The sequence below is a fragment of the Ramularia collo-cygni genome (genome assembly GCF_900074925.1).
Source record: "Ramularia collo-cygni strain URUG2 genome assembly, contig: RCC_scaffold13, whole genome shotgun sequence".
NCBI lineage: Eukaryota > Fungi > Ascomycota > Dothideomycetes > Mycosphaerellales > Mycosphaerellaceae > Ramularia > Ramularia collo-cygni.
Window position 1 is genome coordinate 343,333 of NW_019716267.1, and position 27,820 is coordinate 371,152.

At 50.7% G+C, this 27,820-nt stretch overlaps 9 protein-coding genes; 6 read left to right on the forward strand and 3 right to left on the reverse strand.

The window, feature by feature from the left end:
- Positions 1–1,020: 1,020 nt before the first annotated feature.
- Positions 1,021–1,461, reverse strand: RCC_08053 (uncharacterized protein; the record flags this gene model as incomplete). Its single annotated transcript, XM_023773305.1, has 1 exon — positions 1,021–1,461. The coding sequence occupies one exon, from the start codon at positions 1,459–1,461 to the stop codon at positions 1,021–1,023; it is 441 nt and encodes a 146-aa protein (XP_023629073.1).
- Positions 1,462–2,231: 770 nt separating this feature from the next.
- Positions 2,232–4,934, forward strand: RCC_08054 (uncharacterized protein; the record flags this gene model as incomplete). XM_023773306.1 has 2 exons in its annotated part: positions 2,232–3,601; positions 3,650–4,934. 2 exons carry the CDS (start codon positions 2,232–2,234, stop codon positions 4,932–4,934), a joined length of 2,655 nt encoding a protein of 884 aa, XP_023629074.1.
- A 611-nt stretch (positions 4,935–5,545) lies between these two features.
- RCC_08055 (uncharacterized protein) lies at positions 5,546–6,436 on the forward strand (the record flags this gene model as incomplete). Its single annotated transcript, XM_023773307.1, has 1 exon — positions 5,546–6,436. One exon carries the CDS (start codon positions 5,546–5,548, stop codon positions 6,434–6,436), a length of 891 nt encoding a protein of 296 aa, XP_023629075.1.
- A 243-nt stretch (positions 6,437–6,679) lies between these two features.
- Positions 6,680–7,083, forward strand: RCC_08056 (uncharacterized protein; the record flags this gene model as incomplete). XM_023773308.1 has 3 exons in its annotated part: positions 6,680–6,799; positions 6,879–7,010; positions 7,072–7,083. 3 exons carry the CDS (start codon positions 6,680–6,682, stop codon positions 7,081–7,083), a joined length of 264 nt encoding a protein of 87 aa, XP_023629076.1.
- Positions 7,084–14,359: 7,276 nt separating this feature from the next.
- RCC_08057 (probable glutamate carboxypeptidase) lies at positions 14,360–16,764 on the forward strand (the record flags this gene model as incomplete). XM_023773309.1 has 2 exons in its annotated part: positions 14,360–14,461; positions 14,524–16,764. The coding sequence occupies 2 exons, from the start codon at positions 14,360–14,362 to the stop codon at positions 16,762–16,764; spliced, it is 2,343 nt and encodes a 780-aa protein (XP_023629077.1).
- A 200-nt stretch (positions 16,765–16,964) lies between these two features.
- RCC_08058 (uncharacterized protein) lies at positions 16,965–17,249 on the forward strand (the record flags this gene model as incomplete). XM_023773310.1 has 2 exons in its annotated part: positions 16,965–17,157; positions 17,224–17,249. The coding sequence occupies 2 exons, from the start codon at positions 16,965–16,967 to the stop codon at positions 17,247–17,249; spliced, it is 219 nt and encodes a 72-aa protein (XP_023629078.1).
- Positions 17,250–18,846: 1,597 nt separating this feature from the next.
- On the reverse strand, positions 18,847–21,066 carry RCC_08059 (uncharacterized protein; the record flags this gene model as incomplete). Its single annotated transcript, XM_023773311.1, has 1 exon — positions 18,847–21,066. The coding sequence occupies one exon, from the start codon at positions 21,064–21,066 to the stop codon at positions 18,847–18,849; it is 2,220 nt and encodes a 739-aa protein (XP_023629079.1).
- A 587-nt stretch (positions 21,067–21,653) lies between these two features.
- Positions 21,654–23,069, reverse strand: RCC_08060 (probable glutamine synthetase; the record flags this gene model as incomplete). XM_023773312.1 has 5 exons in its annotated part: positions 21,654–21,749; positions 21,816–22,237; positions 22,297–22,801; positions 22,864–22,989; positions 23,067–23,069. 5 exons carry the CDS (start codon positions 23,067–23,069, stop codon positions 21,654–21,656), a joined length of 1,152 nt encoding a protein of 383 aa, XP_023629080.1.
- A 3,279-nt stretch (positions 23,070–26,348) lies between these two features.
- RCC_08061 (uncharacterized protein) lies at positions 26,349–27,164 on the forward strand (the record flags this gene model as incomplete). The annotated part of the gene is made up of 1 exon (XM_023773313.1): positions 26,349–27,164. One exon carries the CDS (start codon positions 26,349–26,351, stop codon positions 27,162–27,164), a length of 816 nt encoding a protein of 271 aa, XP_023629081.1.
- Between the last annotated feature and the right edge of the window lie 656 nt (positions 27,165–27,820).

The following is a 27,820-nucleotide window of genomic DNA, read 5'->3' on the forward strand; positions in this document are numbered from 1 at the left end:
TATCTCCAGCAAAGTCACCGCGGTCCCTACGATCGAGTGCTTCTCTCGTCTCTATCAGCTCTCTCCATGATCAGGATCGTAGCCCTCAGTAGGATACGACCGTAATACGCTAGAGTTGATGATCAGGCATAAAATCGCAGCGGCGCCCAATTGAACCAGCCCTCGAAAGACAATCATATGTTGGAGTTGTATGTAGCTGCTACCGCACACCTAACTCCTATCATGAGGATCAGATAGACGTAGCTCGATGCAAAGTATTCGGCAGTAAAATTTTGGTGCGAGGGTGGACGGAAGCATACTGAGCGCCAGTACTGCCAGAAAATGAATCGAGGCCAGTAGGATCTCATATCATGCCTTTCGAACTGCTTTTCGACAAGTAGAGATATCGTGACTCAACTGTTGTCTTGTCATGAGCGAAAGGATGTATTACGCTCAAAGGTATTGCTCCAAGGTCTCTGCAGGGTTTTCGAGAATCAACAACCTGCGGACTTTTTGACCAAAGGCTGAGTTCTTTCCGGCGGTATGAGCAACTTCCTCGTTCAAGGCAAGGAGCAATGCGCAAGGGCTCCGCGGCTTTGAGTTTGAGATGTTGACGGCTGCTGCATGATGATTGTAGATTTGATTGCTGTTGAGTTGCTAAGTGATCGGTCTCGGTATCAGTGATTGTGGGTACTGGGGTCTGCAGGAATGCTGAGTTTGTGTATTGCAAGTCCGAGTCTCTGGAAACAATGGTACCTAGGTAGGCAAAAGGTGTGTTCGTCATAGATTTCTTGTGGAGGTCCGGAGTCAAGGTAGTCGCTGCACTGCCTGATGGACTCAACTCTGATGTCTCTGATGATTCGAGGGTGATGGAATTCGTATCGTCGATTGAAGTGGTACCTGCCGTACCGCAACACGAGGAGAGTTGAAGCATTTCGAAGAAGTTGCCACGCGCTTCTCCAAGTACTGTGCGCGACACGCCTCCACTACTCGCAGCGATATTTCGTATTCATCTGAGAGCAACAACCCTCCACCCACAACTCAAACCCTCCAAAACCCCAACGCCATCCCCAGAATAACCTCCCACTTCCCACACCTCCACCCATCATCCGTAGTGATCCACTTGGCCATGACCGTCCCCGCCCTACTCACACCATCCGCAAAACCCTCGGACTTGACATTACAAGTCACCCATGCGACATCTCCCTTGACGCCCACTGCGCTATCCAAGACATGAACTTTCAGATTTGGATTGTCCCGTACAGTTAATCGGTAGGAGTCCAGGAGAGATTGAAGGCCCGTGGATTTTTGGCCGTCGATGTTGACGGGGACTTGTGGGATGAAGTTGTGGGGGAAGAATGGGGAGGTGAAGGAACGGGAGGAGAGGAGGGATATTGCACGGGCTGTTAGAGTTGGGAGGAGGGTGGATGGAGATTCTTCTTCTTGGAGGAATTCTAGGAGGGTTGGATTGCTTCGATCCATGTTTGTTGGTAGGCAGTGTGTGTTCAAGGTCCGATGGGGTGGTAGAGGCGAGAGGAAGCTGTGAGGGGTCTTATAGAACCTGGAATGTTCGTCCAGCTTCTTGAGTGATTGACGACGACGAGCGGTTTCAGGTATGACTAGATGATTGGATTCTTGCCTTTTCAGAGGTGATTTCTTGTTCGTGTTATGTTACAGAAGCAGACCGAGGACGATAGGAAAAGTGATGTTGCTTCCATCCATGAAGGATCACTGTCTAGTTCTAGCCATTCCCACTCGAGAACTGATCAGCAGCGGACATGAATCGTTCAAACCTTCCACCTCGCGTGCGCAGGCCCACAGTTTTCGAAAACGCCGCTTTCCTTGTGAAGATTATTACAACAACGCCTTTGCAGGGTGGTGGAGGGGCACTCATTGGAGGGTATATATGACATGAACGAAATCGAACTTGTGCCTTCTTGTCATGCATGGTCGTTGGAATGTGGTGGCCTGCTGGTTCAACKATCGCTAGCATCATCAAAGGATCGCGCGCTTCAACCTCAGGATCCAGAAACAACGATGAGGCGGCGTTGCGGCTGAAGCTGATGCTGATTGGAAAATGGCACATGATGAAAAGTCTCGATTGAGAAGGATGTAAGCTGTCATCCTGGTCATTTCCATCTCTTGGCAAAGGCTTTTGCTTTCCCACCTTTCCCCCGTCGGCCTCGATCTTCGCCGTGCACCGAACGGACGACCGACAACCCCGACCATAGCCATCCAATCTGTTGGAGATAATGGCGTCTCAGCACCAGCATGCGCTGGATCCGCGGCTGGGGGTTGCTTCCCCGTCGACGCCTCTCGCGCCCCAGCATCAACACCAACATCAGCAGCAGCTTCACCCACAGCTCCAATACGAACACCCGCCCCCGACCTCACAACAACACCCGAACGCCCACATAGCACCTTATGCTCAACCGAGCCCCCAAGCCTACTATCCCACCTACCCACCCCCYCCTCATGGACAAGGCAGTAGCGGATCTCCTTCCCAACAAGCAAGTCCTTCAGTGGGCACCTTCCAGCAGCCACAACAACAACAACAAACTCCCGGAGATGGCGGAGAGCACAGCGCCGACGACGGCGGGAATGAGGGCGGGGGCAGTGACGAAGCTAAGAGACCTCGAGCGTGTGAAGCGTGTCGMGGGTTGAAGGTTCGTTGTGATCAGGATCCGCTCCATCCAGACATCCCTTGTCGACGCTGTCAAAAGGCCAATCGTCCTTGCATCATCACCGCTCCCAGCAGGAAGAGGCAGAAGAAGGCAGACAATCGTGTGGCCGATTTGGAGAGAAAGCTGGATGCCTTGACCGCTGTTCTCCAGCAGCAGCAACAGCAGCAGATGATGCAATCCCCACAGCAGTATGCTCCCATGCAACAACCCAGTGCACCCCCAGCCGGTCCATCGATGCAGCCCCCGCAGAAACGCAGACGAATTGAGGATGGATCGCCTTCTCAACATCACGCTCGATTTCCCTCCCTCGGTTCGGCAATCGACGACAACAGCAATGCCGCCATTATGCAGGCATTTCCCAACTCGTACATGATGCCGCCGCGCTCGCAGGAAGAGCTTCTCAACCGCATCCATGCGCTTGTCAGTCCCGAAATGGGTGTTGAATTGTTTGATCGCTACGTCGTCAAGCTCTCGCCTCACATGCCTGCTGTTGTCTTCCCTCCTGGCACCACCGCCGAGCACATCCGACAGGAAGCTCCCATCTTATACCTCTGCATCCTTGCCGCTGCATCCTCTGGAATCCTCCCCACCGACATCTCCAGCGAGCTCACGCGAGAGTCCATCCGCATCATCGCAGATTGTGTCGTGTGTAATGGTGCCAAATCGCTCGAGCTGATCCAGGCCATGCAAGTCACAGCCCTGTGGTACAAACCACCAGAAAAAGCCGAACAGACAAACTTCTACCAGATTATCCACATGGCTGCCGTCATGGCCATTGACATTGGGTTGGGAAAGAGATTCAACGGTGGGAAAGCCAAGCGAGGACTGGGCGGATCCACGGCTGAATGTCCTCCTGGTGCCCATGTGATTTCGCCACAAAACTCGGACACGTTGGAGGCGAGAAGGGCATGGTTGGGTTGTTACTACATGTGTGCTAGGTGAGTACGTCTTGTCATATCGTGCATGCCATATCTAACATCTTCCAGCGCATCAATGGTCCTTCGCCGCCCAAACTTGGTCCACTGGAGCAACTACATGAAAGAGTGTGTCGACATCCTCGAAACCAGCCCGGAAGCATCCCCTTCGGATAAGATGTTTTGTCAGCACATCAAAATCCAACACATCTGCGAAGAGATTGGTGTGCAATTCCTCATGGACGACAACACCGCCACCGTGAGCATCACCGATCCCAAAGTCACCTACACTCTCAATGTGTTGGAGAATGACCTCAAAGCGTGGAAGGACAACATTCCGAACGAGTACAAAGACCATCCATCCATGATCTTCTTCGAGCATGTTGCGAGTTTGTACTTGCATGAGATTGCGCTGCATTTCAATCATAATGTGGAAGACTTCCGCCTGCCATTCACAGAGGAGAGTTTGAAGACCGTGCCCAGCAGCTCGGAAACTTTGACGCAACATCAGGTCTCCGCTCTGATAGCCTGCAGGACCGCGGCGCATGGAATCCTCGACACGATGCTCGCCTTTGACATCGACACCATCAAAAGCCTGCCAATGCTCATCTACTTTGTGAGATGTACCTATAGCATCGTCATCCTGATCAAAATGCACGTGAGCGTTTCGACTCCGGGGAGTGAATTGGCGAAGATGATGACTGCGAAGGAGTTGAGAGTCGAGTACTATCTAGATGGCTTGCTCGCCACGTTTGCCAGAGTCCACTCGGAGAAGGGTGAAGAATTCCATCAATTTGGGAAGATTCTACGGATTACGAGTGTGTTGAGGGAGTGGTTTGTGCGGCACAAGGTCAATGTTGAGGTTTCTGCTGGAGGGGGAGACTCTGCATCTGATCCACAGCAGAAGGTAGAAGGTTCTGGCGGCCCTGCGACCTACCCAATGCCGCCGACACCTCTGGATCTGCTCTCTCAAGCAGCGGCAGGAAATCAGCGGCCTCTCGCTGCACAACAGAGGCCTTCTCAAGAGGGAGCGCCACCTCCAGCGTCAATGGGCAACTGGTCTGCAAATGGATATTCGTATCCCATGGACAGCCATCCTGGCCAATTCTCTCAACAGCAGATTATGGGCGGTGCTTACACCCCAACTCCTGTGGATACGTCTACATGGACTCCCGGCGAGGCTCCTTATGGCATCGACTGGGGCAGTGGGTTCCAACAAGCAATGGATCTGAATCTCGGGGGAATGGAGGGCTTAAATGGAGGCGGGATTGATGGGCTGTTCTTCGGAGATGGGATCGTACCATTTGGTAATGGCGGAGGGCATGCAGGTGGTTTCAACAGCGGAGGAGAGTTTTGACCAGTCTTACTTGCTACTTGTGTTGCTTTTTAGTATTGCTATGATCTGGCTGGGTGKGGAGAGTCATTTGCTGCGAGAGCACTTACTCCTACGACTGCATGGATTTATTGACAGGTATACTCTCTTTTAGCAGCATAACATTGCATGGATGAAGTGCATTCCTTGCGCTTGATTTCATTCGCCCCTCGGTCCCGAAGCACACGGAATGAAGTCCTAAAGGATTCTTCCGATGCAACTAACTGTACCGCCAACTTTCGGACTTTCTCGCTGAAGAGGTAACAAGGAAGCGCCATCATCGTGATGTGGCGTGCACATGTCCTTCGAAATGAACTGCCCTGCAGTAGTGCGAGCGAACCGCGTTGCATGTGCAAAAGACCTGGTCTGGGCGAAGGATCGCGTGGCACTAGCAAGTGGATTCTCTCGTACAGCTAGCTGCATCCTACAGTACTTTGAATCCTTCTGCTGACTTTTTCTCTAGAGTAGTGTGTGGGAACGCAGACGTGGGCAAGGTACTTTATACCAACTCTTCCTCCTCTACATATTCGATTTCCTTTGCCACTCTTGACCTTTAACATCAACCCCCAACATCAACCCCAACATCGACCGCCAATATGGTCGTCCTAGCCAACATCATCGTCCCTCTCTACATCTACCCTCTCCAAAACCAAAACAAATGGAAACCACTCACAGACGCCGCAATCGCCCATCCAAACATCACCTTCACAGCAGTCATCAACCCCAATTCCGGCCCAGATCCTCAAGAAGACGGATGTCCCAATACAGAATACATCAACGCCATCCACGAACTCAACACAACCCCCAACAACAACATCCTCACCATGGCCTACATCCACACAGCAAACCGTTTCAACTGCGGCCCTTACAATTCCTACATCTGTCCCGCTTCCCGTCCAATCGAGGAACTCTACAATGAAATCTCCATCTATAAAAGCTGGTCCACATTGAATTGCGCCAAACCCTCACAAACTCCCTCAAACCCAGATATCCACATGACATCCCTCTTCATAGACGAATCCCCCAATCYCGACCAGGGGGCCAATCTCACATACATGACCTCCCTAACCTCTTATGCCAAATCCCCCACCACAGGTTTCGTAGACAGCGCCTCCGGAGGCAAAGTCCTCTTCAACGCCGGCGGAGCCACAGATCTCTCTTACTTTGACGTGGCGGACGTGATTGTGATTTTGGAAAATAATCAAACTGTCTATGAGAGTTATGAGGATATTGGAATTTTGAATGGTGGGGGGAGGTTTTCGGGGAAGAGTAGTGTTATTATGTATGCGCATGAGGGGAGTAAGGAGGTGGTTAGGAGGGATGTTGATACGATTTTGAATAAAGGGAGGGATGGGTTTGAGAGTTTGTTTTTGACGGATTCTGGGGGGGATGGATTGCAGTATACGAGGTTTCCTAGTGAGGGGTTTTGGGAGGTGTTTTTGGGGGAGGTGGAGAGGGTTGCTGAGGTGAATCGGGGGTTTGTTTGAGTTGGGAGGGATGGTGATGTTGGTGGTAGTGAGGGATTTGATCGAAGGATGAGCCATCCGGGAAACTCTCCTCCCTTTACTTCAGCACATCCTTCAACATCCTCTGCCGCGTTCCCGAAGACGGATACCACATTCCTACTATAAACTCCACAGCCTTCCATCCCAAATTCATCATCATCATCAACCCACCTCATCATCCTCCACCAAACAAAACTCCCCCTCCCAAATCCAATCTCATCGAAAATGAAATTCTCCCTCCCCCTCCTCTTAACATTTCTACTAGCCACAACAACAGCCACAGCCCTCAACACCACCACCACCACAATCTCAGAGCGAGATTGCAGAAACATAAATGGCTGCAATGTAAACCTCCCTCCCCTTCCCTCCCCTCTTTCCAACTCCCAATTAAATTTCTCATTCATTTCTAACATCCATTAATCAGACCTGCAACGTCAACAGCAACACTTGTCCACCTTGCGTAGCATGCTGCATTAACAAATGTGGAGGCGATGAGCCTGCTTACTCGAAATGTTTCGATAGGTCTTGTGGGGGGATGGGGATTTTGAATGAAGAGGTTAGTTGGTTCTGGATTCTTTCTTTTTTTGGGGTTGGGGAGCTGATGGGGTGGATGATAGTGTACTTGCTAGGCTGGCTGGGAATTTTCTCCTGGGTGGAATTGGTGGTTGAGTGAGAGTATGGGAAGATGTTTTGTGAGTGTGGTTATGGTGGAAGAAGATTTGAGAGGCGGTAAGGTGGGAGATTGGTTCCTAAGGGGGAAGATGTTGAGGGGAGACTGTTATTCATCGTTGTGATGAAGGGATGGATAGTGGTTGGTCTTGAGACTGGAGGTGGCCTCTGCCCGTTTTCCAAATTCTGCACAATCTCGACATAGCAATCTTTTGGATAGTCGCTTGCCCGGAAGAGTTGCTCAAGCGCCGTACATTTTGAAAGCATGTATCTTCAACACAACAACATGCTCTCAAGGAGTAAGAGTCTTCTTGGTTGGTGCGTCAGTTGAACCGCTTGTGTACAGCGTCAATCTACTCTTTGTGTACCTTGATTCGGTATGCCCAGCACTGAACATCGCTGGGGACTGCGAGAAGAGGCAGCAGTAAGAAATTCTTTGAACATCTAGCTCCGACTCTTCTCATGGACATTTCTCCGAACCTCCTTCGAGATAGACTTCAGGTTATATACGTCTACTTTTCCTATTAGTAGCAGAGTACCAAACAATAGCAAAGACAGCCTTGTAGTTCGGGACTTGTTTCTTAGAGCGGAGGTGAGTAAACAGATAATGCTAAGTGTTCACGACTATCTAGTCGCGCTAGATTTCTTGCTTATCCTTTTTTAGGGTATTCGGCGTGGCCTTTACTACTATGCTCGGGTAGGTAATAACAGCCGGAGAAGGGGCCTTAGAATTGGAATCGGCCAAGTTCCGGATGTACGAAACAGCGAAGGCGACAGCAGCGCTCTTAAGATATATCTTACCTGAGGATTTGTTAAAGAGCATAGTTCTCTAAATGTCTCTCCGAAATTAAGCACGACGTTTACACGTCTACCTCCCTAAGTAGCAGCATAGCATTAGATAACTGAATATAAGAGGTATGTAGAGTGGTATTAAATCGTAGGCGGTAGGCAGTAGAGAGAAAATAGTTCGCCCCTGAGATATCCTGCTCAAAAATTAACATAAGGACTATCCTCCATTTTTCCTTCTAGATATAGAGCAGCTCTCATACCTATATCTCTTAAGACAGCAGCATAGCTTGGATGAACAGATAGGAGAGGCACAAAGGGCAGTATAYCACACTAGGTGGCGAGTGATTAATAGGGGGTTAGTTTCTCCTTGAGATATGTCCCGTTCCATTCTCTAACAAAGACGATTCCTCTACTTTTCCTTCTAGATACCGAGCATCTTTTGAACGCCTACCTCTCACATTGGCAGCATGGCTTGGATTGAACAGATAGGAGAGGCCGAAAGGGCGGTATATCACACCGGATGGCGAGTAGTTTCTCCTTGAGATATATTCCATGCCAACTTCCGACAAGGACGATTCTCCATCTTTCCTTCCAAGTATAGGACAACTTTTATACATCCACCTCACGGATCAAAAGCATAGCATCTAAAGACCATAAAGCAGAGATCTCAAAGCCATTAATCGATACCAGGCGGCTAGCCAAACCAAAAAAAAAGCCATTTCAGCATTGCGATATCCCGATTCGTTCGTTTACCAAAAAGTACGATTCTCTATCTTTCTTTCCAATTATGGGACAGCTTTTATACATCCACCTTGGCGTTTCTAACAGATGCGACACCATTGGCTAAAAAGTTCTCTATCCACCCGATTGCAATCTCTGTATGCTGCTACGAGATAGGCGGAAGCTGACTTCTAAGATAACGAAGATTCTCTTGTGTCCTCTGGAATAAGCTATGCCAATTGTGCTTAAAATCTGATATCGATGGCATTGTGAATGGAGCTATGTCGGGGCTGCTCTCGTTAGAACTGAAGTTTGACGTATTGTCATTAACAACTTAGTCCTAGCCCCTCGAAATATGCGTAATAGGCATGCTCGCTTGTTCGACTACACTTCATTTTGTGACGTTGTTGCTTAACGTAGCAGTGTCAATCCTGTTGTTGCTGCTAGTAGAGGAGCTGTCTAGAAAAGACATAGTAGGGACAGGGACATGAGTTTCGCATTACACGTCTTGCGTTGTATATGCACAGGTACTCCGGGTCTTTACAGACTTGCTTTTTCGGCATCCAAATTCTTYAAGTAGTCGCTGTCCATCCTCTTCAATTGCTCGCTTCCTGCCTTCATTAGTGGATCGATCTGTACTGGGGTTGATCGATTCCGAGCCAAGACTATTCCTATTAGGTGGATGAACAGTGCCGGTAACCCCTGGATCAAGGTTTATGTGCACTTCTCCAAGGGAGGTGTGTCGCCGAGGGTCGCCAGTCGCATCCCTTTCCACTCGCTTCTTTTCTTGTTGCTATGTAGTAGAGAGCTGGGTACTTTTCTTGCTGGCATAAGTTGCAGCTACTCCAATGTCTGCTGAGGCTTTCAAGTATACATGCTGCTGCTGCTGCTGCTTCCCGGGACGACCCTGGCTCTGTTGCTGCGGATTTTTCAGCAACGAAGAATATCAAATCCGACTCCTTCGCTTCAGCGAGTCGGCAAAAACCACACAGGATCCGTCAAATACCGAACATATCCATGGGTCAGACCGTTGAGTCACAAAGCTAAAGCTTAATCTCGATGTCGACGGATGAATACTCTGAGGTGAACAAGTAAAACGTATGAGGTTGCTATCCATATATAACATCTCGGATGCTTTAACGTGCGATGCAATCTTATGTACTTGGTGAGAATCGAAGGATGCATACATGATCGTGGTCAGCGGGACATGAATCGAAAATGATTTCTTTCTGGACCGCAGAAGTACTAGAGATCTCGTTGCACGATCCGGAGCTGACGTTATATCGTTCCCGTAGTCTCGAAATAGTGCTAGCACGATATCGTCGGCTGACATCGATCTTGGATATGGCTCACGAGCGTTGGTTTGAGTATGCTATTGACTCTCAAGTGAGGTAGATGTTGGAATGCTGCTCTATTCGCAGATGTGTGGGACGGCTGGTGCCGAGAATAAAAAGGGGGTAGGGATGCATTGCGATAGAAGGATTTCAGCTGAAAAGCTCATCATAGAAATTGAACTCCATTGAGCTCGCCCTGACAGATTTCTCATAGTCTCTCGCGGTCCTCGGTAAGTATGGAAAGATACGTGGTATGCCATAAAAGGTTAATACTAGAGTTGAGTAAGAACCAAAGACTTTTGCCGCCAATCTCCGGGAACTTTTTCTCATATTTAACACTCAGTCATCCATCACACAACACCTATTTTCAAAAATCTAAAGTTGAAAATACCACCAAGACGATACTCCATCAAAACCTCACCACAAACCCCCACAATCAATCAAGATGTAAGAGCTTATATCCACGTCTCTCATTTTTGAAAGAAGAAGCACGCACCTGATTGACCTCTTCAACAGGAAGTTCCTCCTCCTAGCCCTCATAGCCACAACCGCATCCCTCACATCCGCTCGCATAATCCCCCCAAATCCAACCCTCAACTCCCCAGTCACGGAGCCGACGCTGCTCAACGCCACCACCAACAACACCGAAGGCGAAACTCTCGAAAGCAGATGGATTGTACGTGATTGATCAATCCCTCCTTCCCTCCTTCTCAAAGAGAGAAAATTCCACTTCCTGTGTCCTCATCCCGAAGATTTTTTTCTGACTTATAATGATACGTAGTGCTACCACAAAGAGAAGTTTTGCGACCAAGCGGCTCTTCCATGCTGTGAAGGGTATAAATTCTGCCGTCAAAAAGGGTGGCTCTTCTCGAATCCTCATCCGTTTCATCGATGTATTGAGGTTGACGATCACGCGAGGTCGAATGAGGAGGATAATACTTGTTATTAAGGCCAGTGGGGACGGTTCATGCTGAGTAGGCGAGAAGGGGAGGGATGCTCTTGAAATTCGCGTCTATGATTCTGGCGATCTCTCGAAGGTCGTTGTTGAGGGGGTAGATTACTGCTGAGAGATACTTCGGGGGTGGGACTCATGCTTGGAACAAAGGCGTATTTTGGAGTTTGATTCATGGAGTTGGGAAGTCTTGGTAATAGCCACGTATGCTATTCCTTCAATACAGCGTCCTTGGTCGCTCATTCGATCAATTTCGCAACGAGAGCAAAGTCGGGAGAAGCAAGGCGCAGTCTCCAGGATGTCATGGTCAAAATATGAAGCAAATTTGAAAAATTCACATGCGTCGCCAAGGAATACTGTCAGTGCTGGAATCGGTATCCTTCTCACTCCCCCGATGGCAAGTTGTCCGAACCCAGCAGTCTCTTCATCCGCACGTACCCCCCGTCGTACGAAGCTTGCTTGTTCATTCGGCTTGTCCGGTACTGTATTAACGAGTACCCATTTCCATCCTTGCTAGTCTTCAAACCCTCAACTGGTGAAAGGCATAGGCGAATACTAGCTGTGCCTTTGGCATTTAATTTTACGAAGCTGCTGATGCTGAGTGCACCTTTGTCGATTGTCTCCGACATGACGCACWCGTTTCTATTTCCGCTGTAGAAAAGCAGCAGTTAAGCCCTTCACTTCCGACAGCAATAAGTCTTTCATAATTTGTGTAAAGTCAGCCCGGGAAGGCGGGGACGTGCCAAATGCCATCAGATGTCTTTTTTCCTCTTCTTCTGCATCACTCCTACTTTGAGATGTCTAAGACCTTATTATTTTTAATCCCTGCTTCACCTCGGCCAACTCATCTCTAGCACAATGGATTCTTCCGATGTTGAAGAGCTCCAATGAGCGGACGTATTGCGGTCTTCATCGCCCAAGGCTCTGGTGTAGCTTTGTCAAACCAAATTCCTACCAGCGTCTCTCTTGAAGCTCCGGATTCCGGTCGATGTGTTCGCTGATTTGGTGGAAGGCCATGTGGAAGTTTGGAGCTGTAATCTGGGATACGTGATGCCGTATTCGCTTGCTGGAGGGTCGAGAGGATGACTGGATCGATGGTCGGAGGTCTTGGAACGGCTGGTCAGCTCAATGTCGCTTGCAGCAGGCGGCTGATGGTGTGGTTTTGGAAGGAGCATACCTATTATCGTGTGTGTCTTGAACGTCTTTTCCAGGCAGATCTCACTTGATCATCTCCCTCGTTTGTGATCACATCATCAATTGATCCCTGTTGTCGTTGCTCTTGCTTACCGCCTCCCGTCGTATCGCACGTGCAGCTAGTTCTTCGTGGGAGCGTGCCTGGCGCTTGGAGCATGAGCTTGAAAGGATAGAGTAGAAGCAGTGTTCCGTTTTTTTCGTGAGTGCTCGTGAGCAGTGATGAGCTGGTGGTTTCGACGCGATGGTGCAATGGACGCTCATGCATGAGACATGGAATTGAGCGAGAGACCGAAAGGCTGGCGCTGCGTGAGACGCAGTTGGCTCAATCAATTCAGCTACGATGTGTTTCATTCAAGCCTCATGATGATGATAGATCTCCGGTCTCGTTGATGATGAGAACTACCGCTTGTCACGGGCAATGAAGATTGTATGATGAGCGCCTCCTCCATTGACCATTTCGGCCTTGTACCTCGCAGCATCTCTGTGTCTCTATCGCTGGAAGAAGGTATTGCTGGCCGCTGCAGTAGTGGCAGCAGCGGCAGCATGACACCGACAGTGGCGGCAGCGGCAGCATGACACCGACGAGGCGACAACAATCACATCTTCTCAACACTACAGAACAAGGCCATCATCAAGCGATGGTCACCGCCGCGAGACTCTTCATCAACAACATAGACTCTTCATCAACAACAACAACAACATCGACACCGACAACTGGCACTCAATCTTCTTCTTCTTCTTCAAAGCCTTGCATAAAGCAAAAGACAACGATGAAAAAAATAAAAGTCGCCGACGAGGAGGTAGTCCAGACCAGCTGGGCCTCGCCGACTTGAAGGTTCCAAAAATTGCCGTCTGTGCAAACAACAACACAGACAGCCACACACAAACTTTCCCTAGCCTCGTAAGGCTGGGAATGCTCGTGAGCATGTCGAAGGGAAGAAGGGACGGAGGAATTGGCCTTAAGTATTCGTTGGTCGGACTAGCGTGTGGTCTGGGCTAGTGTGATACAGCTCGCGCGAGGAGTATAAGGGTTACGCGGGGAGTAGTCAGCTGTAGACGACGGGGGGGGTGATCAGGGAGGGTGGGGGTTGTGATGACGGGGTCTTTGTGTGTAGCGAGCGGGCTGGCTTGGGGGCTTGGGGATGTTGAACAGCATTGCATCTGCGGGCACTCACTTCGTTTCCCTCATTTGTAGCATCTTCTATATTACCAGTGTTCGATTGAAGTTCTTTCAGCCATTAGGTATTGCGTGAGATGCTGCCGCTCTGCCATGTTCAACGTTCAAGTGGCTTCGTGAGTCCTCGATGGCGGCCCTATTAAGTGCACATTTGAACGTTTTCGGAGCCCACCTCACCGGGATGCTGGCCTTCCAGAGCTCGCAACGTGACACTCTGGATCTGGTCAACTTCCATGWGAAGCTCCTGGAGTCTTCCTATTGATAGCGACGATGCCGTCCTGGGCGGGTGATCCTCCGACAGATCAGAAACGGGACAAGCATGGCTGGATCTGCCAGATCTGTCAATGACTTGTTTCGAGGCCTGTCCAACGCCGATAGGCATTGATGGACTCGCTCGCTATTTGGGCTTCCGTCAACACATATGGAGTCCTTCCAACCCAGGATGCAACTTGTCGAAGGAGAGATCAACGACGTGCTCAGATGCCTTCAAATCGCCGGTACGACACCACGGTCTCTGCAAGAGGCTTGAGAACCAGTATCATCCTAGTAGGTCTTCCTCCAAATGTTGAACGGCAGGCTCCCTCTCAGTATCCATCTCCATCAATTCCAATCGTTTGATTTGACTGCAATTCTGATTTTTCTGCACCTGTTCGACTAGTACCAGCGAAATCTCTCGAGACGGTGAGAGAAGTCGACATTGACGCGTCATTTCAAACACAAGAGACGCGACATGAAGATGTTACCAAGCATAAAGAAGCAATGCACAAGACGGACCAAAAAGCATGAAGTCGGAAGCTCTGGTGGGAAACCCCGGTCGCCCAAAACCTACCCACCCCAGCCTTCACCGCTATCGGGGGATTCGGGACATCTCAATCCGGCAGGTCACATCCCAGCTTCCGACGTCAGCGAATCCTGGTAACTCTATGACATAGACATGTAGATATGCTACGATAGCTGCAGCTCGGCCAAGCAGAAGCTGGCCGACGTGGGCCGGCTTTCACGAACCTCTTTCCCCGTCCCAGCCCTGCGAGGCTTCCACCACTTCTGATTCCCTTTTAACGAAGCTGAAGATGGAGGAGAAACGCGACGCATACAACATGGTCAGCGAGAGGACGCCGCTCTTTCAGAGTGTGCCGGTGGAGGAGCAGCGGGAACGGTATCCCCATTCGACGGTAAATATATATCGCATTGAGAATGTCATATGAATGAATGGATGGACTGATGCAAGCCACAGGTCCGTCAATATTGTACCGTCGCCCTCCTCATCGTTCCCGCCTTTGTACTCGCCGTAGTCTTTGCTGTAATTGCAGTTACCGCCGAGAGCGAACCACATCCCCCAAGCTATACGCATGTCCCACACGCAACATGGCCCGAGTCGGAGGGACTCAGCTACCAGGAGCTGAAGAAGAYACTCTTGGACACACCGGATGGGAGCAAGGCAAGAGAATGGAGTCAAYATTACACGGCAGGTCCGCATCTCGCAGGGAAGAACTTGTCGCAAGCGGAATGGACTGCGGATAAGTGGGTGGAATTTGGAGTGCACCATGCCGAAGTGGTCGCTTACGACGTTTACATCAACTACCCGCTCGATCACAGACTGGCCATGTTTAGGGATGGGCAGGTGGAATTCGAGGCATCTCTGGAGGAGGATGTATTGGAAGATGATCCTACCACCAACTCCACGGACCGCATCCCAACTTTTCATGGTTACAGCGCGAGTGGTGATGTGACGGGCTCGTTTGTCTATGCCAACTACGGTACATACCAGGACTATGAAGACCTCGTCAGTGTTGGAATCGACCTCACGGGTAAGATCGTGCTGGTCAAGTATGGAGGAATCTTCCGCGGCTTGAAAGTCAAGCGAGCGTCAGAGTTGGGAGCCATTGGAGTTGTCATGTACGACGATCCCGGTGATGATGGGGAGATGACCGAGGAGAAGGGTCTCAAACCCTACCCTGATGGTCCGGCAAGGAACCCCAGCAGTGTACAGAGAGGAAGCTGCCAATACCTCTCCATCGCTCCTGGTGATCCAACCACTCCTGGATATCCATCCAAGCCTGGCGCACCTCGCGAGCCCGTTGAAGGCAAGATTCCCGATATTCCATCCCTGCCAATCTCTTACCAGGAGGCTTTGCCACTTCTCAAGGCATTGAACGGTCATGGACCGAATGCGGCTGCCTTCGGCAAGAACTGGCAAGGAGGTGGTCTGGGATACAAGGGTGTGGAGTACAACATCGGACCAACCCCTCCTAGTCTCACTCTCAACTTGATGAACAAGCAAGAATATGTCACGACTCCTCTGTGGAATGTCATTGGTGTCATCAACGGTACGGTCTCTGACGAGGTGGTTGTCATTGGAAATCACCGCGACGCGTGGATTGCTGGAGGTGCTGGAGACCCCAACTCAGGTTCCGCGGCACTGAACGAGGTTATTCGCTCCTTTGGCAAAGCGCTCGCCGCTGGTTGGAAGCCACACCGTACCATTGTGTTTGCCAGCTGGGATGGAGAAGAGTATGGTCTGATTGGTAGCACAGAGTGGGTGGAGGAGTACCTCCCCTGGCTCTCGGATTCCACCATTGCGTATATCAACGTTGATGTTGGAGCTCGTGGGCCACACTTCCAAACAGCTGCTGCCCCACTGCYCAACAAGGCAATATACGAGGCAACAAGCGAGGTGCAATCCCCAAATCAGACTGTCAAGGGACAGACTGTGCGTGATACCTGGAATGGCCACATCAGCACCATGGGCTCTGGAAGTGACTTCACCGCGTTTCAGGATTTCGCTGGCATCCCCTCGATTGATGTTGGCTTTGGCGCAGGACCCAACGATCCCGTCTATCACTATCACAGCAACTACGACTCCTTCCATTGGATGGATGAGTTTGGTGATCCTGGCTTTGAATATCACATCACCATCGCAAAGGTCATCTCTCTGCTGGTCGCGAAGCTTGTTGAGGAGCCAGTCGTGCAATTCAACGCGACCGACTACGCTGATGGATTGAAGACCTATCTTGACAAGGTCATGCTTCTTGCCGAGGAGTCCAGCCTCTCCGTGGACGCCACCGCGAAACACATGAAGAAGCTCAGCAAAGCCATTGCATCTTTCCAATATGCCTCTGTCAAGTTTGACGCCAAAGCACAGAGTCTGGGAGATCTCATTTACTCCTCGCCTGATTTGTCTGCTGAGACTCTTGCAAAGGCATACAAGGAGATTCGCTCGTTGAACACAAAATACAAGCTTCTTGAAAGGCAGTTCTTGTATGCGCCTGGTTTGGATAGTAGAAGCTGGTTCAAGCATGTCGTCTTCGCACCTGGGTTGTGGACGGGTTATGCTGGTGCTACATACCCTGGTCTGGTGGAGGCATTTGATGGTAAAGACGAGAGTCTTGTGAAGAAGTGGACGGGTATTATTGAGGATAATATCAAGGCCGCTACAAAGTTGCTAGCGGGGCGTGAGGTGTACAGAGGCATGTAATGTAGGTAGCAGTCCGTCGCCATTCACTTCAACATGTCGCACTGTATCTGAAAAAAAATGTCGTTCTCAATGTTCTTCTCTGAAACAATCACACACCTCACCGCCAACAACACCAACACCAACACCAACACCACCACCACCACCACCACCACCACCACCACCACCAACAACACCAACAACAACAACACCACCAACACGCAATGCCATCCGCCGACCTCCCCGCCCTCCTCGCCCACGAAGAATCCCTGATCGACTTGCGCGACGAATTGCGCTACACTCTCTGGCAGCTCCAGCAGCTCCAGCCAGCAAACAACGCCGTGACTTTGGCGTTGTGGACTTTGGTGCGAGTGAGATTGAATGAGGTTGAGGGGATGCTTGTTGTGACTGCTGGCGGTATGTTGTCTCACACACATTGATTTGTATTTGATTTTGAGCTGCGCTGATTAGGGGATTTTTTAGCTGTTGATGCTGCTATGTTGTTGTGAGATGATTGTAAGTTTGCCTTTCTCGTGTGAAGTGATGGGGATTATGCTGATTTATGGGGGTTTAGTGGTTGGTTTGGCGGGCTGGTTTTGGAGAGAGAGGGGGAGAGAGAGGGAGAGAGAGAGGCGGAGAGAGGGGCGTGTAATTTGCGATTTGTAAATATGATGAGAAGATGACTTTTCCCTGATGATGTCCTTCTGTTGTGTGGATTGCTTTCACTTTCACTTTTCGCCCTGTTTTTGATATTTGCTGCTCTCTTTGATATCTCTCTATGCTGGTTACTTGATAGAATGCTGGTGACTTGCAAGGCGGTGGTATAGAATTGGGGGTATGGATGGAGAGGATTATGGAGAAGAGAAGCGTCCTTGTGTTGGAAATCGAAATGGATCGGGATATATATCGCAAAAAAAAAAAAAGAAAAAAAAAGAAAAAAAAAGAAACCCCCATCCATCCACAACGAGGAACGAGATCCTCCAGGAAGAAAAAAAAACCTCTAATCAGAAACACTTCCCCCCCTCCCCTTCCCAAAACTCCCCAAATTTCAACCCCAAACCTCCTCAGCACAACCCCTCAGAAATCCCCACCGTCAAAAACATACACTCCCTCCTATTACACACACCTTCCCAATCTCCCTTCGCGAGCCGCTTTTAAGATCAAAAAGTAGGTAGTATTCATCATTGAACAACTACATCAATAGGAGGTGCTTCGGAGAGGCGGATGCTAAACGGTCGAGGGGATTCTCTGTTTTCGAGACAGTCGTCTAGACGGGAGGAACAGGAGGAGAAGAGGGAGATTCTTAGGGGGTCGTCTTGGCATGTGGTGTATTCTTTTTGACATTGGGCTTTGCGAGTTTCTGTTGGGGCGGCGGTGGCGGTGAGGGCCGTGGTCGTTAGGAGGAGGAGGAAGGTGGATGGTTGCATTTTTTGTTGTTTTGTTGGGTTGAGTTGGGTTGTGAGAGGTTTGTTGAAGTTGTAGAGGTGATTTTCTTGGATTTCTTGTTCGTTTGCTGAAGTGTGGTTCTTGAAGAAACGATGCTCGAGTAGGTAATGTGTGTCTGTCTATTACTTGAGCCTTCGCGGCGGTATGATATATTTAAAATCTCTCTCTCTCTCTCGCTCAATATCACCATACATCATCGTAATCGATGATCTCGCCCTTGCTAGTAACAACAAGACATACATATCCAGAAATATACACTCCAGTTCTCACTCCAACCAAATCCACATCACCTCAATCCGGACACAACACAAGACATAATACAATATATAACCATCCCTATTCAAAGGTTCAATAGCCGTTGACTTTTGTACAAGTGTTCCAGAATGTAAGACATACTGCATCATTCCATCACCTAGGATTCAATAAACAAACGGTGAGAAAGAACCGTGAGAAGTGAGACCCTATGTCGTACTTTTTCATATCTTTATATGTCTGTATCTGGAGAAGATGAGAAGAAACATTTAGGCGGGGTATACCTTGCAGGCGAGGTCCAATGGATTTCCTCTCGCTAGGAGAAGAGCATGACCTCACCCCCATACCAACAACACCTCTCCAACGGCCTCGCAATTCTTCCCCTTTCCACTCCCTCCCTCAATCCCCTCAATCCCCTCCATCCCCTCCCCTCCCGTCCCCTTCCATTCCCCCCATCCTCAACCATTCCCCCCAAACACCCACCTCACCCCCATAACAACAACACCTCTCCAACGCCCTCGAAATTCTCCCTTTAACCTCCTCCATCTCCACCCCATCCCCATCCCCATCCCCAAGCCCCTGCACAGCCAAACATTCCACCTCCCCATTCCTTCCAATCCGCACCAGAACTTTGCCCATCTTGACCTTCTCCTCAGTCTCCTCCCTCTTCTTCTCCGAGGAAGAAGAAGTAAGTGGGAAACTCAAACTCAAAGTAGGCACAGGCGTCGTGCTGATTTCCACTTGAAATCTCACTTCCTCCATTTCTCCTTCTTTCCTTGAAATAGCCAAAGGATCAATGTCATCCTCCCGTAGTGATGGTGAAAGAAGGAGATCATGCAGAGTATCACCGACACCATCTCCATCCTTCTTCTCTGCATCTCCATCCTTCTTCTTCTCGACATCAGAAATCGAAGACTTGCCCAAAACCCCCCCAACAAGCCTCCCGAAAACTCCCCACTGCCTCAAAACCGGTAAAATTCCCACCACCTGCCTCGGATGCGCAAACGGTAGTTCCTCAATCCGATATCCCCACTCGGCCTTACTGACCTGCACGTCATAGATATGCTTGAATTCCCTTCCATCCCTACCCAACACGATTGAACTTCCCGAAAGGCCATTGGCTCGGAAGATGGCGTCTTGGTTGTTATCTCCTGCACCACTACCTCCTGAAGCATTGTTATTGGTTTGGGCTTCTCCGGCAATCATCAAATGCCATTCGCGAAACATCATCCCGTGCACACCATCCCCTCCTCCTCCCAACTCGCCGAGGATTTGCGAGGCGGTTTGATAGGGGACGATTAGAGGTGGGTCGAGTTTGGCCAAGAAGCGGAGATCGGGGAGTTTGGTGTTAGTTGTTGTGGTGGAAGTGTCGGGTTGATCGGGGGAAGGTTTGGTGTATGTGGGTGGGGGATCTTGCCAGGGGATTTCATCGTGTTGGAGGTTTGGGGCATCATTCTTGGAAATGGAGGAGAGGTCTGAAGGGAGCCAGTCGGAGGAGATGCGGATGGGAGGATACATTCCCGCGGGACAACTTTCGGCCGTGAGGTGGAGGGTGAGGAAGTCTGCGGAATCCTCTTCTTCTTCTTCTTGTTGGGGATGAGAGTCGAGATGCATGGCATTGTCATCTTTGGGAGGAGCCGTAGTCCAATAGTCCAACCCCAGACCAATTCTCCCCCTCGCATGCATCCAAGGCCTCCCACTCCTCTTCCGCAACACATCTCGCGGCCCCTCCCTCTCACACTCCTTTGCATACAATCTCTCTAGACATGCCCCCACCCCACTCAACGCCTCAAAAGCACTCACCCCACTCTCACCCAATCGATCCAGCCCCGCAATCCTCCCCAACTCCCTCCCAAACCCCTCCAGATCTCCTCCACCATCCCTTACCAACAACCTCTCCAACACCTTCCCCGCCCTCCCCATCTCCTCCTCTCCCACCCCTCCCATACCCGCAACCACGACTCCCCTCGCCGCATTGCCCCGCATCTCCACATCAATCAACACATCCCTCCCCGCGATACTAATCGGTCTCTCCCCCTCGGCCTCCCTCCTCGCTTCCTCCCCCTCAGCATCAACATCATTAGCCAACCCAACCCTCCTACTAACCCTACAAATCCCCTCCTCACAAACCCCACCTCCTCTCTTCCCTCCCCTCCCAATCTTCCTCAAAACCCCCTTCATCCTCCTCCGTCGCTCATAATCCCCATCCACGCCCCCACCTCTCTTTCCCGTCGACGAAATCCCCAAATCACTCATGCTGGGCATCATCATCGTCATCATCATCGTGGAGGAAGAACTACCACCCGGAGTGAAGCCGCCGCCGGCCACGGGTAAACCTCCCATTGCCATTCCCGGTGTAAAAGCTGCAGGACTCATCCCCAAGGAACTGAGAGAAAATCCCATGGGTGTGCCTCCCAGTTTCATATTTGCTGCTGACGCTGCAGTGGCGCTGTTTCCGGCGGGGGTTTTGCCACGGATGGCGGCGGGAGATGGGACGGAGCGGGGTGCGCTGGCGGGTCCCGCTGGGGTATGAACTGTGGCGTTGGCTGGAGCATTTTGGTGGTTGTTCTTTTTGCCGGCCGAGGAGGGGTGGAGAGGGGGTGGAGGGGCGGATTGGGGGGTTGCCATGGATTGATTGGTTGATGAAGGTGGCAGTGAGGTGGTGGTTGTTGTTGTTGTTATTAATGTAGAGGTGGAGGTGGAGGTGGAGGTGGAGATGGAGATGAATTGCCCGCCTTGGAGCGCGCGTCGAGCTCACATTTTCTGGAGCTTGCGCATTGAGCGTCGACGCGATGGCACGTGACTGGAGATTCAGCCACAGTGATTCCATCTCGCTTTCACATGTCAATGTCAATGCATGTCAGTGCACAATGCAGGCAATGTGAGAATGACAAGATTAAGCAAAACATCGCTCAGATTCATGGCATGGCATTGCAAAGGACAACACGCGGGAAACGCTCTAGTTATTCACTAAAAGCAGCACAACAGAAGCACACATCATCACCGTTGAACCATGCCCGCCAGAGCTTGGACAACGGCAACGATGCCCCTCTGTAAACGGACCATCCCTGAGGAACCGCCCTTCATAGTCGCGCCCTATGCAGGTATCGCATCGCACATTTCGTCGTATAGACATTCTTCTCCTTGTAGTAGTAGAACGAGATTGTCATGCAATCCCTCCCACCACCCGACAATGTGGCATTCGGCATGACCAACTAAGGCTTGCTGACGCCGACCACCATCTCGACCTGCTGGGGCGCAGCTTCTTGAGTCTTTCCGAAGACGTCGGCTCCCTCGACCTTACCGCAGAGCTGGGAAAAGAGTCATTAGTATACGCCTTCTCATCTCATGGCTCACCGCATCCTCGACAAACTTACCGTCTCGACAATCATGCCAGTAATCTGGTATGGGTCGCCGTTACTCGCCGGTCTCCGATCCTCAAAGTATCCCTTGCCATCCTCGGCACACTGGCGGTTGATGCGCACACTGCTTCCACGGTTCGCGATTCCCCACGTGAACTTGTCGTAGCTGGCCGTCTCATGCGCACCCGTCATGCGGGCCTCATTACCCTCGCCGTAGACAATCATGTGTTCCTTGTGAMGACCGGCCAGGGCCTCCATGGCCTTTTCCATGACCTTCATACCGCCATCCTCACGCATGGCCTTGGTGGAGACGTTGGTGTGCAGACCGGCGCCGTTCCAGTCGCCGGGGATGGGCTTGGGGTGGAAGGTGATCTTGACGCCGAATTCCTCAGCCACGCGGTGGAGGAGGAAGCGAGACATCCAGAGCTGGTCGCCCACTATTATCTTGAGGTCAGTATGTTGAGAATGTGAGAGGAGAGGGAGGGATGCAACATACGCTCAATACCCGAGCAGGGACCAACTTGGTACTCCCACTGAGCGGGCATGACCTCGGCATTGGTTCCAGAAATGTTGATGCCGGCATACAGACAGGCCTTGTAGTGCGATTCTACTATGTCTCTGCAAAAGACCTTGCCGGTGCCGACACCGCAGTAGTATGGACCCTGGGGAGCCGGGAAACCGTTGCGGGGCCAGCCATATGGCCAGCCGGTGAAGTCGAGCATGGTGTATTCCTGCTCCAGACCGAACCAGAACTCCTCCTTGGCGTGCTTCTCCATCACCACGGCGGCGTCGTGGCGGTAGTTGTAGGCATTGGGCTTGCCGTCGGACATCCACGTCTCACACATGACGAGGATGTTGTCGCCGAGGCGGAAAGGGTCCGGGTAGAAGGCGACGGGGCGGAGGTAGACGTCGGAGTTGTCGCCGGGAGCTTGTGCGGTGGAGGAGCCGTCAAAGTTCCACTCGGGGAGGTCGGAGACTTTTGTGGGCTTTTGTGGGAGGGTCTATCTGAGGTGAGCACACATCTCGAGGGACATGATTGTCTTGAAGTGAGGGGGAAACACACCTTGCACTTGGAGCGCACGCCGCTGGAGGCATCAATCCAGACATACTCGGCAATGACCTGGCCCTTTTGTGGCAGCTTGAGGAACTTTTCCAGCGCCGCCGTGTTGCTGATGATGGTGGGTTCGGCCTGGGAGGTTGTGAGTCTTGTGAGTCTTGCCAATCCGCGTGGATCATCATATCATGCAGCTGCACAAGAAAACTCACCATGTTGACGAATCTCAGTGCTGTTGTTGTGAGTGAGGTGGAGGGGAGAGTGGAGGGTTCTGAATTCGAAGATGTGGTGTGGTGTGGAGGTGCAGTGAAGTGTGTGTGTGGGGATTGTACAGTCCTATCTTTCCACACGGATAAGAGGAGGCTGTAAGAGAGCAATTGAGGCCGAGTCAGAGGAAAGTGAGTGGAGGAGAGTGGAGCGGGCCCGCGGCTGCCTTTAGATTATTTAACCGAAGCGTACGTGCGACAAGCGGGTGTGGAAAAGAAAGCCGTGCACACAACGCAACGCATGGAAACACAGCACGCACAGCACGCAGAACGGGTTCGCCGGGCCCGTCCGTGACTGGGTTGGTTCGTTGGGTCCTCTTGCGCGGCGCGGCGAAGGCGGAGGCGGATGCTGAGTTGGGATTGGCGAGGGGCTTGGATTGTTTGGTTGATGATGGGTTATTGTTACAGTATTGTTACTATTACTCGATCTCAACACCGCGGGTACATGGAAGTTGATCTCGAAGACGTGGGAGGAGGAGAAGAGGAGAATGTGATATTCTTTCATTGCTTCTTTCCACTTCCAGCTCTACATCACCATGCAGCATAGCATCGCCTACTTCCTTTCACCATTATCGAAGACGGCAGTTCATTGTTTGCGCTCGCCGAATATCGGAAGTCCATCCATCTCCAGCTTCTTCAGCTTCCATTGTTCCTCGTGTCCTTCCCTCGGCCTGGCCAATACTGTACAATTTGACTCGACGCCATCTACCCAGCCAACTGCCCCGCACCCATGGAGATACTAGGAATTCAAGGTATTCTCCTAGCAGCAGAAATAGTCTTCTCTCGTAGAATAACGCCCGTCCATCACCGCGGCTGTTCAATAACACTGTACCAACACGTCCCCTCACGTCATCCCCCGCTGCCGATCCCACACAGACCCAAGGTACAGCACAGTACCTGCAAGGAACAGATTTCCGATCAAGTAACAAAGGCACATGCGGTTGACCAGCCATCCCTACCTTATCAACAAATCCCTCTCCAACATCCTCGCAAATAGCATTCTCATGACCAACCACTTTCCCCAACTCTCACGCTTTCCCCATCAACGCTTTCCTGAACCATGGTCCTCACCTCACCATGCGCGCTCGTGGACATGCCGAGATGTTGGGAAATCTGCTGGGCAGGGTGCCAGGGTCCATCATCATCGGCTGGACTAGCCGGCTTAGCGGCCGCGTGTCTTATCGCACCAATCACCACCTCCGGAATTTGCCTCGCGGATTTGTCGTCGCTCGGCCTGGGGTCTGATAACGATAAGCTGATGGAAGCTGTTTATTTTTAACCCAATTGGGATCGAATGATTAATTCGCATGACTGACCGACGTGTGGGAGGATGAGATTGCGCAGGGCATGTCCTGACACATCTTTTGTTTGGGAACTTCTTCACTGTTTCGTTACATTTGTGCTGCTCTCTCTGCACCTCTGGCCTTCTGATGATGAAACGGCCGACAAACTCGTGTTCGCATCGTCTGATGAAAACCTTGCCAAGAGACATGGGCTCCTTGCCAATTTGCAACAACGCAGCACCTCGGAGACGGAACGACGAACGATGCTGAACGAAACATTCATCATATGATACACGAGAATTTCTGGACATGAGAAGAGCCGTCCGCCTGGAACGATCAATGATGACGAAACGTCTCGGGACAGTGACACGGGACCTGTCGGACAACCCTAAGACGAGCCAAGGACCTCTTGTTAGCCAACTTCTTACGCAACTGCATGCCATGCATGCCCTTTTTTCGCCTCCCTCATAAATACTGGCCGCGTGCTCAGCCTTGTCAGTGAGGTCACCAATGTGCCTTGCGGACGGCATTGGACGGTGGGAGAAGGAGATCGGACATCACCGATTCGGAATCTCTAGTGCGCCAGCGACATGTGTCGGGCGTATATCCCATGAATGATGTCTATCTAAACCCGATGACGTTTGGTGAGTGAGAGTAGCTCAAGTCGAAGCTGGGATGAGAAAACACAGGAAATGTGGTATGAATTCAGGTATTGTGGAATTCTATTCCCCCCCAAACAACACCATACACTCTCGAGGCGAGAAATCAAAATTCTAGGTCCGAATAACGATACCTCTCCTCGGCACGGCGACCACAGGTATTGGCTGGGCTCGTGGATCACAAAGTCAAGACTTCCACATCTATGTGGACATATCAATCATGGACTGCGGCGAACAAATCTCTGGAGGTCAAAAAACACATATCATCGCATTGAATGATGGTCGAGACTATTTCTAGGCTGGAATTTGACGGTGAGGAGAACAAGACACGTCTACAACATCTTTTCTGCCGACATCTTTGGCACTCTCAACCCTCCATTGGAGTCCGCCCGCCGAGCTGAGGCTTTGGTAGAAGAGCAAGGTATAAGTTATAAGCCAACAACCTGCGGAAGCTCGCTACTGCTGATTTAGGAGGCATGGACAAACAAGCCATTGTATGGCTTGGTGGTCTGACGTTGGTACGTGCAAACAAATGCGCCGCTGCCGATATATGCCAGCGTGCTATTGAGCGATGAGAAGCTCGCGAGGTCTGTTCGACTGATTGACTGACTGGTGGACTGAACGTTGCTCGAGACGCAAGCTTAATCGTCTTGCATGATCAGCTGTAGTAACAAAAGAAGGAAGAAAAGAAACTCAGGAGATGCAGGATAGACCAGCCTCCAGGTCCATCTCCTTTTCTTTACGTGTATGGATACATGTATCCTTCACAGTATATACCTCCTGAGAACAGAACGGGGCGATACAGGGTCGAGAAAAAGGGAAATGGTCTTTGGGAACACATTGCCATTACCATTTCTATCGTTCCGGTATCCAACTTCTTTTTTCTCCCCCCCCCCCCCCCCCGGCGTTTTGTCGTCACGGATTCAATCTATCTCCAACATCGATCACGTGAGATTGCGCAGATGCATGTGTCGACATTCGAATCCCAACTTCATCGTGCCCGGCTCTCAACCTTGACGCCTCCCGACCGTTCCACCATAATGCAAGTTACCATGCTCGCTTATCGCGGAAAATCACACGCACTTCAAACTTCGCTCTTCGACGTGTAGAGGTGCTGTCCAAACCCTATCAGCATCGACATGACGTCCTGCCATTTGGGCCACAAGACGGGATAAATCAGCAATCGGGAAACTCGCTCTACAAATCCTCATCTTGCCTGACGACACTACACCTTCTATCGCTGTGCGAAATTCTGTACAACAACCATCCCACACTGCTCATCAACGATGACGGACCACGAACTATCAATCTCCTCCTTCCGAGATCTCTCGCCCCTCTATACAGCCTACACCATGGAAGACGATGAAGATGGCAATCCAATCTACATGTACTCCTCCTTCGGCTTCTTCACTACAGAATACGCTGCATATTTCGGGAAATCATCATCGAAGCCATCGACTCTAACTATAGAAGAGCTAAAGGCATGTCTTAAACCTCTACCAGACGACGATGTCTATCCAGAATTACCAATGTCCGGGATCACCATATTCTCGGGACTTGTAGATGATCCCAAGCTCTTTCTGAAAGCACCGAAAGTACATGAAGATTTCATCGGTACTGGTCTACTACCTAAGCTTATGCTACAGGAAGCGGAGACATTAGAGCTGCTATTACGAACGCCCCATCCGAATATCGCACGGTATCACGGGTGCCTTGCGAAGCGTGGAAGAATTGTCAGACTAGTCTTCGATCGCTACGACATGACACTCAAACAACGACTCGACAGGGAAGAAATATCTCGCCATCTAAACATTGACAACCTCATGAAACAAATCGAATCTGCGCTCCACCATCTCCATATCCTGGGCCTAGCGCATAACGATCTCAACCCCATGAACATAATGATCAACGACAGCAACGAGACGCTATATCTCATTGATTTTGGCTCTTGTCGTCCATTTGGTGCCTCGCTGATTACGGGAGGTACACCGGGATGGTTTGATGAGGATTACTCCATCTCAGCCAAGGAGAACGATGAGATTGCTCTTGAGAAGCTTAGGAGCTGGCTGTATACAATGAAGGAGCAGCAAAGTCTGGAATAGGAAAAATTCGGATCTTGAGTATGATGGATCCGATCGAGAGCGAGAGAGGTTCACGTCGCATGACCATTGTTCGGCAAGAATCTATGGACATTATGCAGAGATAGATGGTGCCGAGACGAAGTACTACCGTCACTCGATTCGAAAATTCGACTTTACCGAATTGGAAGGCAAGGAGAAGTGGACGGCTTACAAGTTCACGAAGAACGTCTACGACTACTGGATGCCAAAACACTTTGAGAGGATCTGCTCGGCTATTGACGAGATTCCGGCCGATATCAGCTTTGCCATTTCACAATCTGAACTGTCCTTTTCAAGGACATCCGGGCTGTCGAAGGATCTCGGCGCGCACAGTGATTCCCAGTCTAGTAACCATATCTGACTGCCAAAAAGCAGAATGTTACGCGGCGCAGCGTCCAAGTGGCAGAGTACCATCCGTGTGTCCGCAAGATCAACAACCCCACTCCCGGACAGCAGGCGGGAGTTGATATAACTCGTAAGAGACGACTTCGAGGTGAAAGACAACTCTCGATCGTCAGTCCAGATAATTCCGCGGCTAACGCCGGAATTGCTCAACCATAGAGACAGCGGTATATAAAAAGACCAATTGTATGCACAGGAAAATTACCAATCGAATCAAGATCAGTTCGTCATGATAT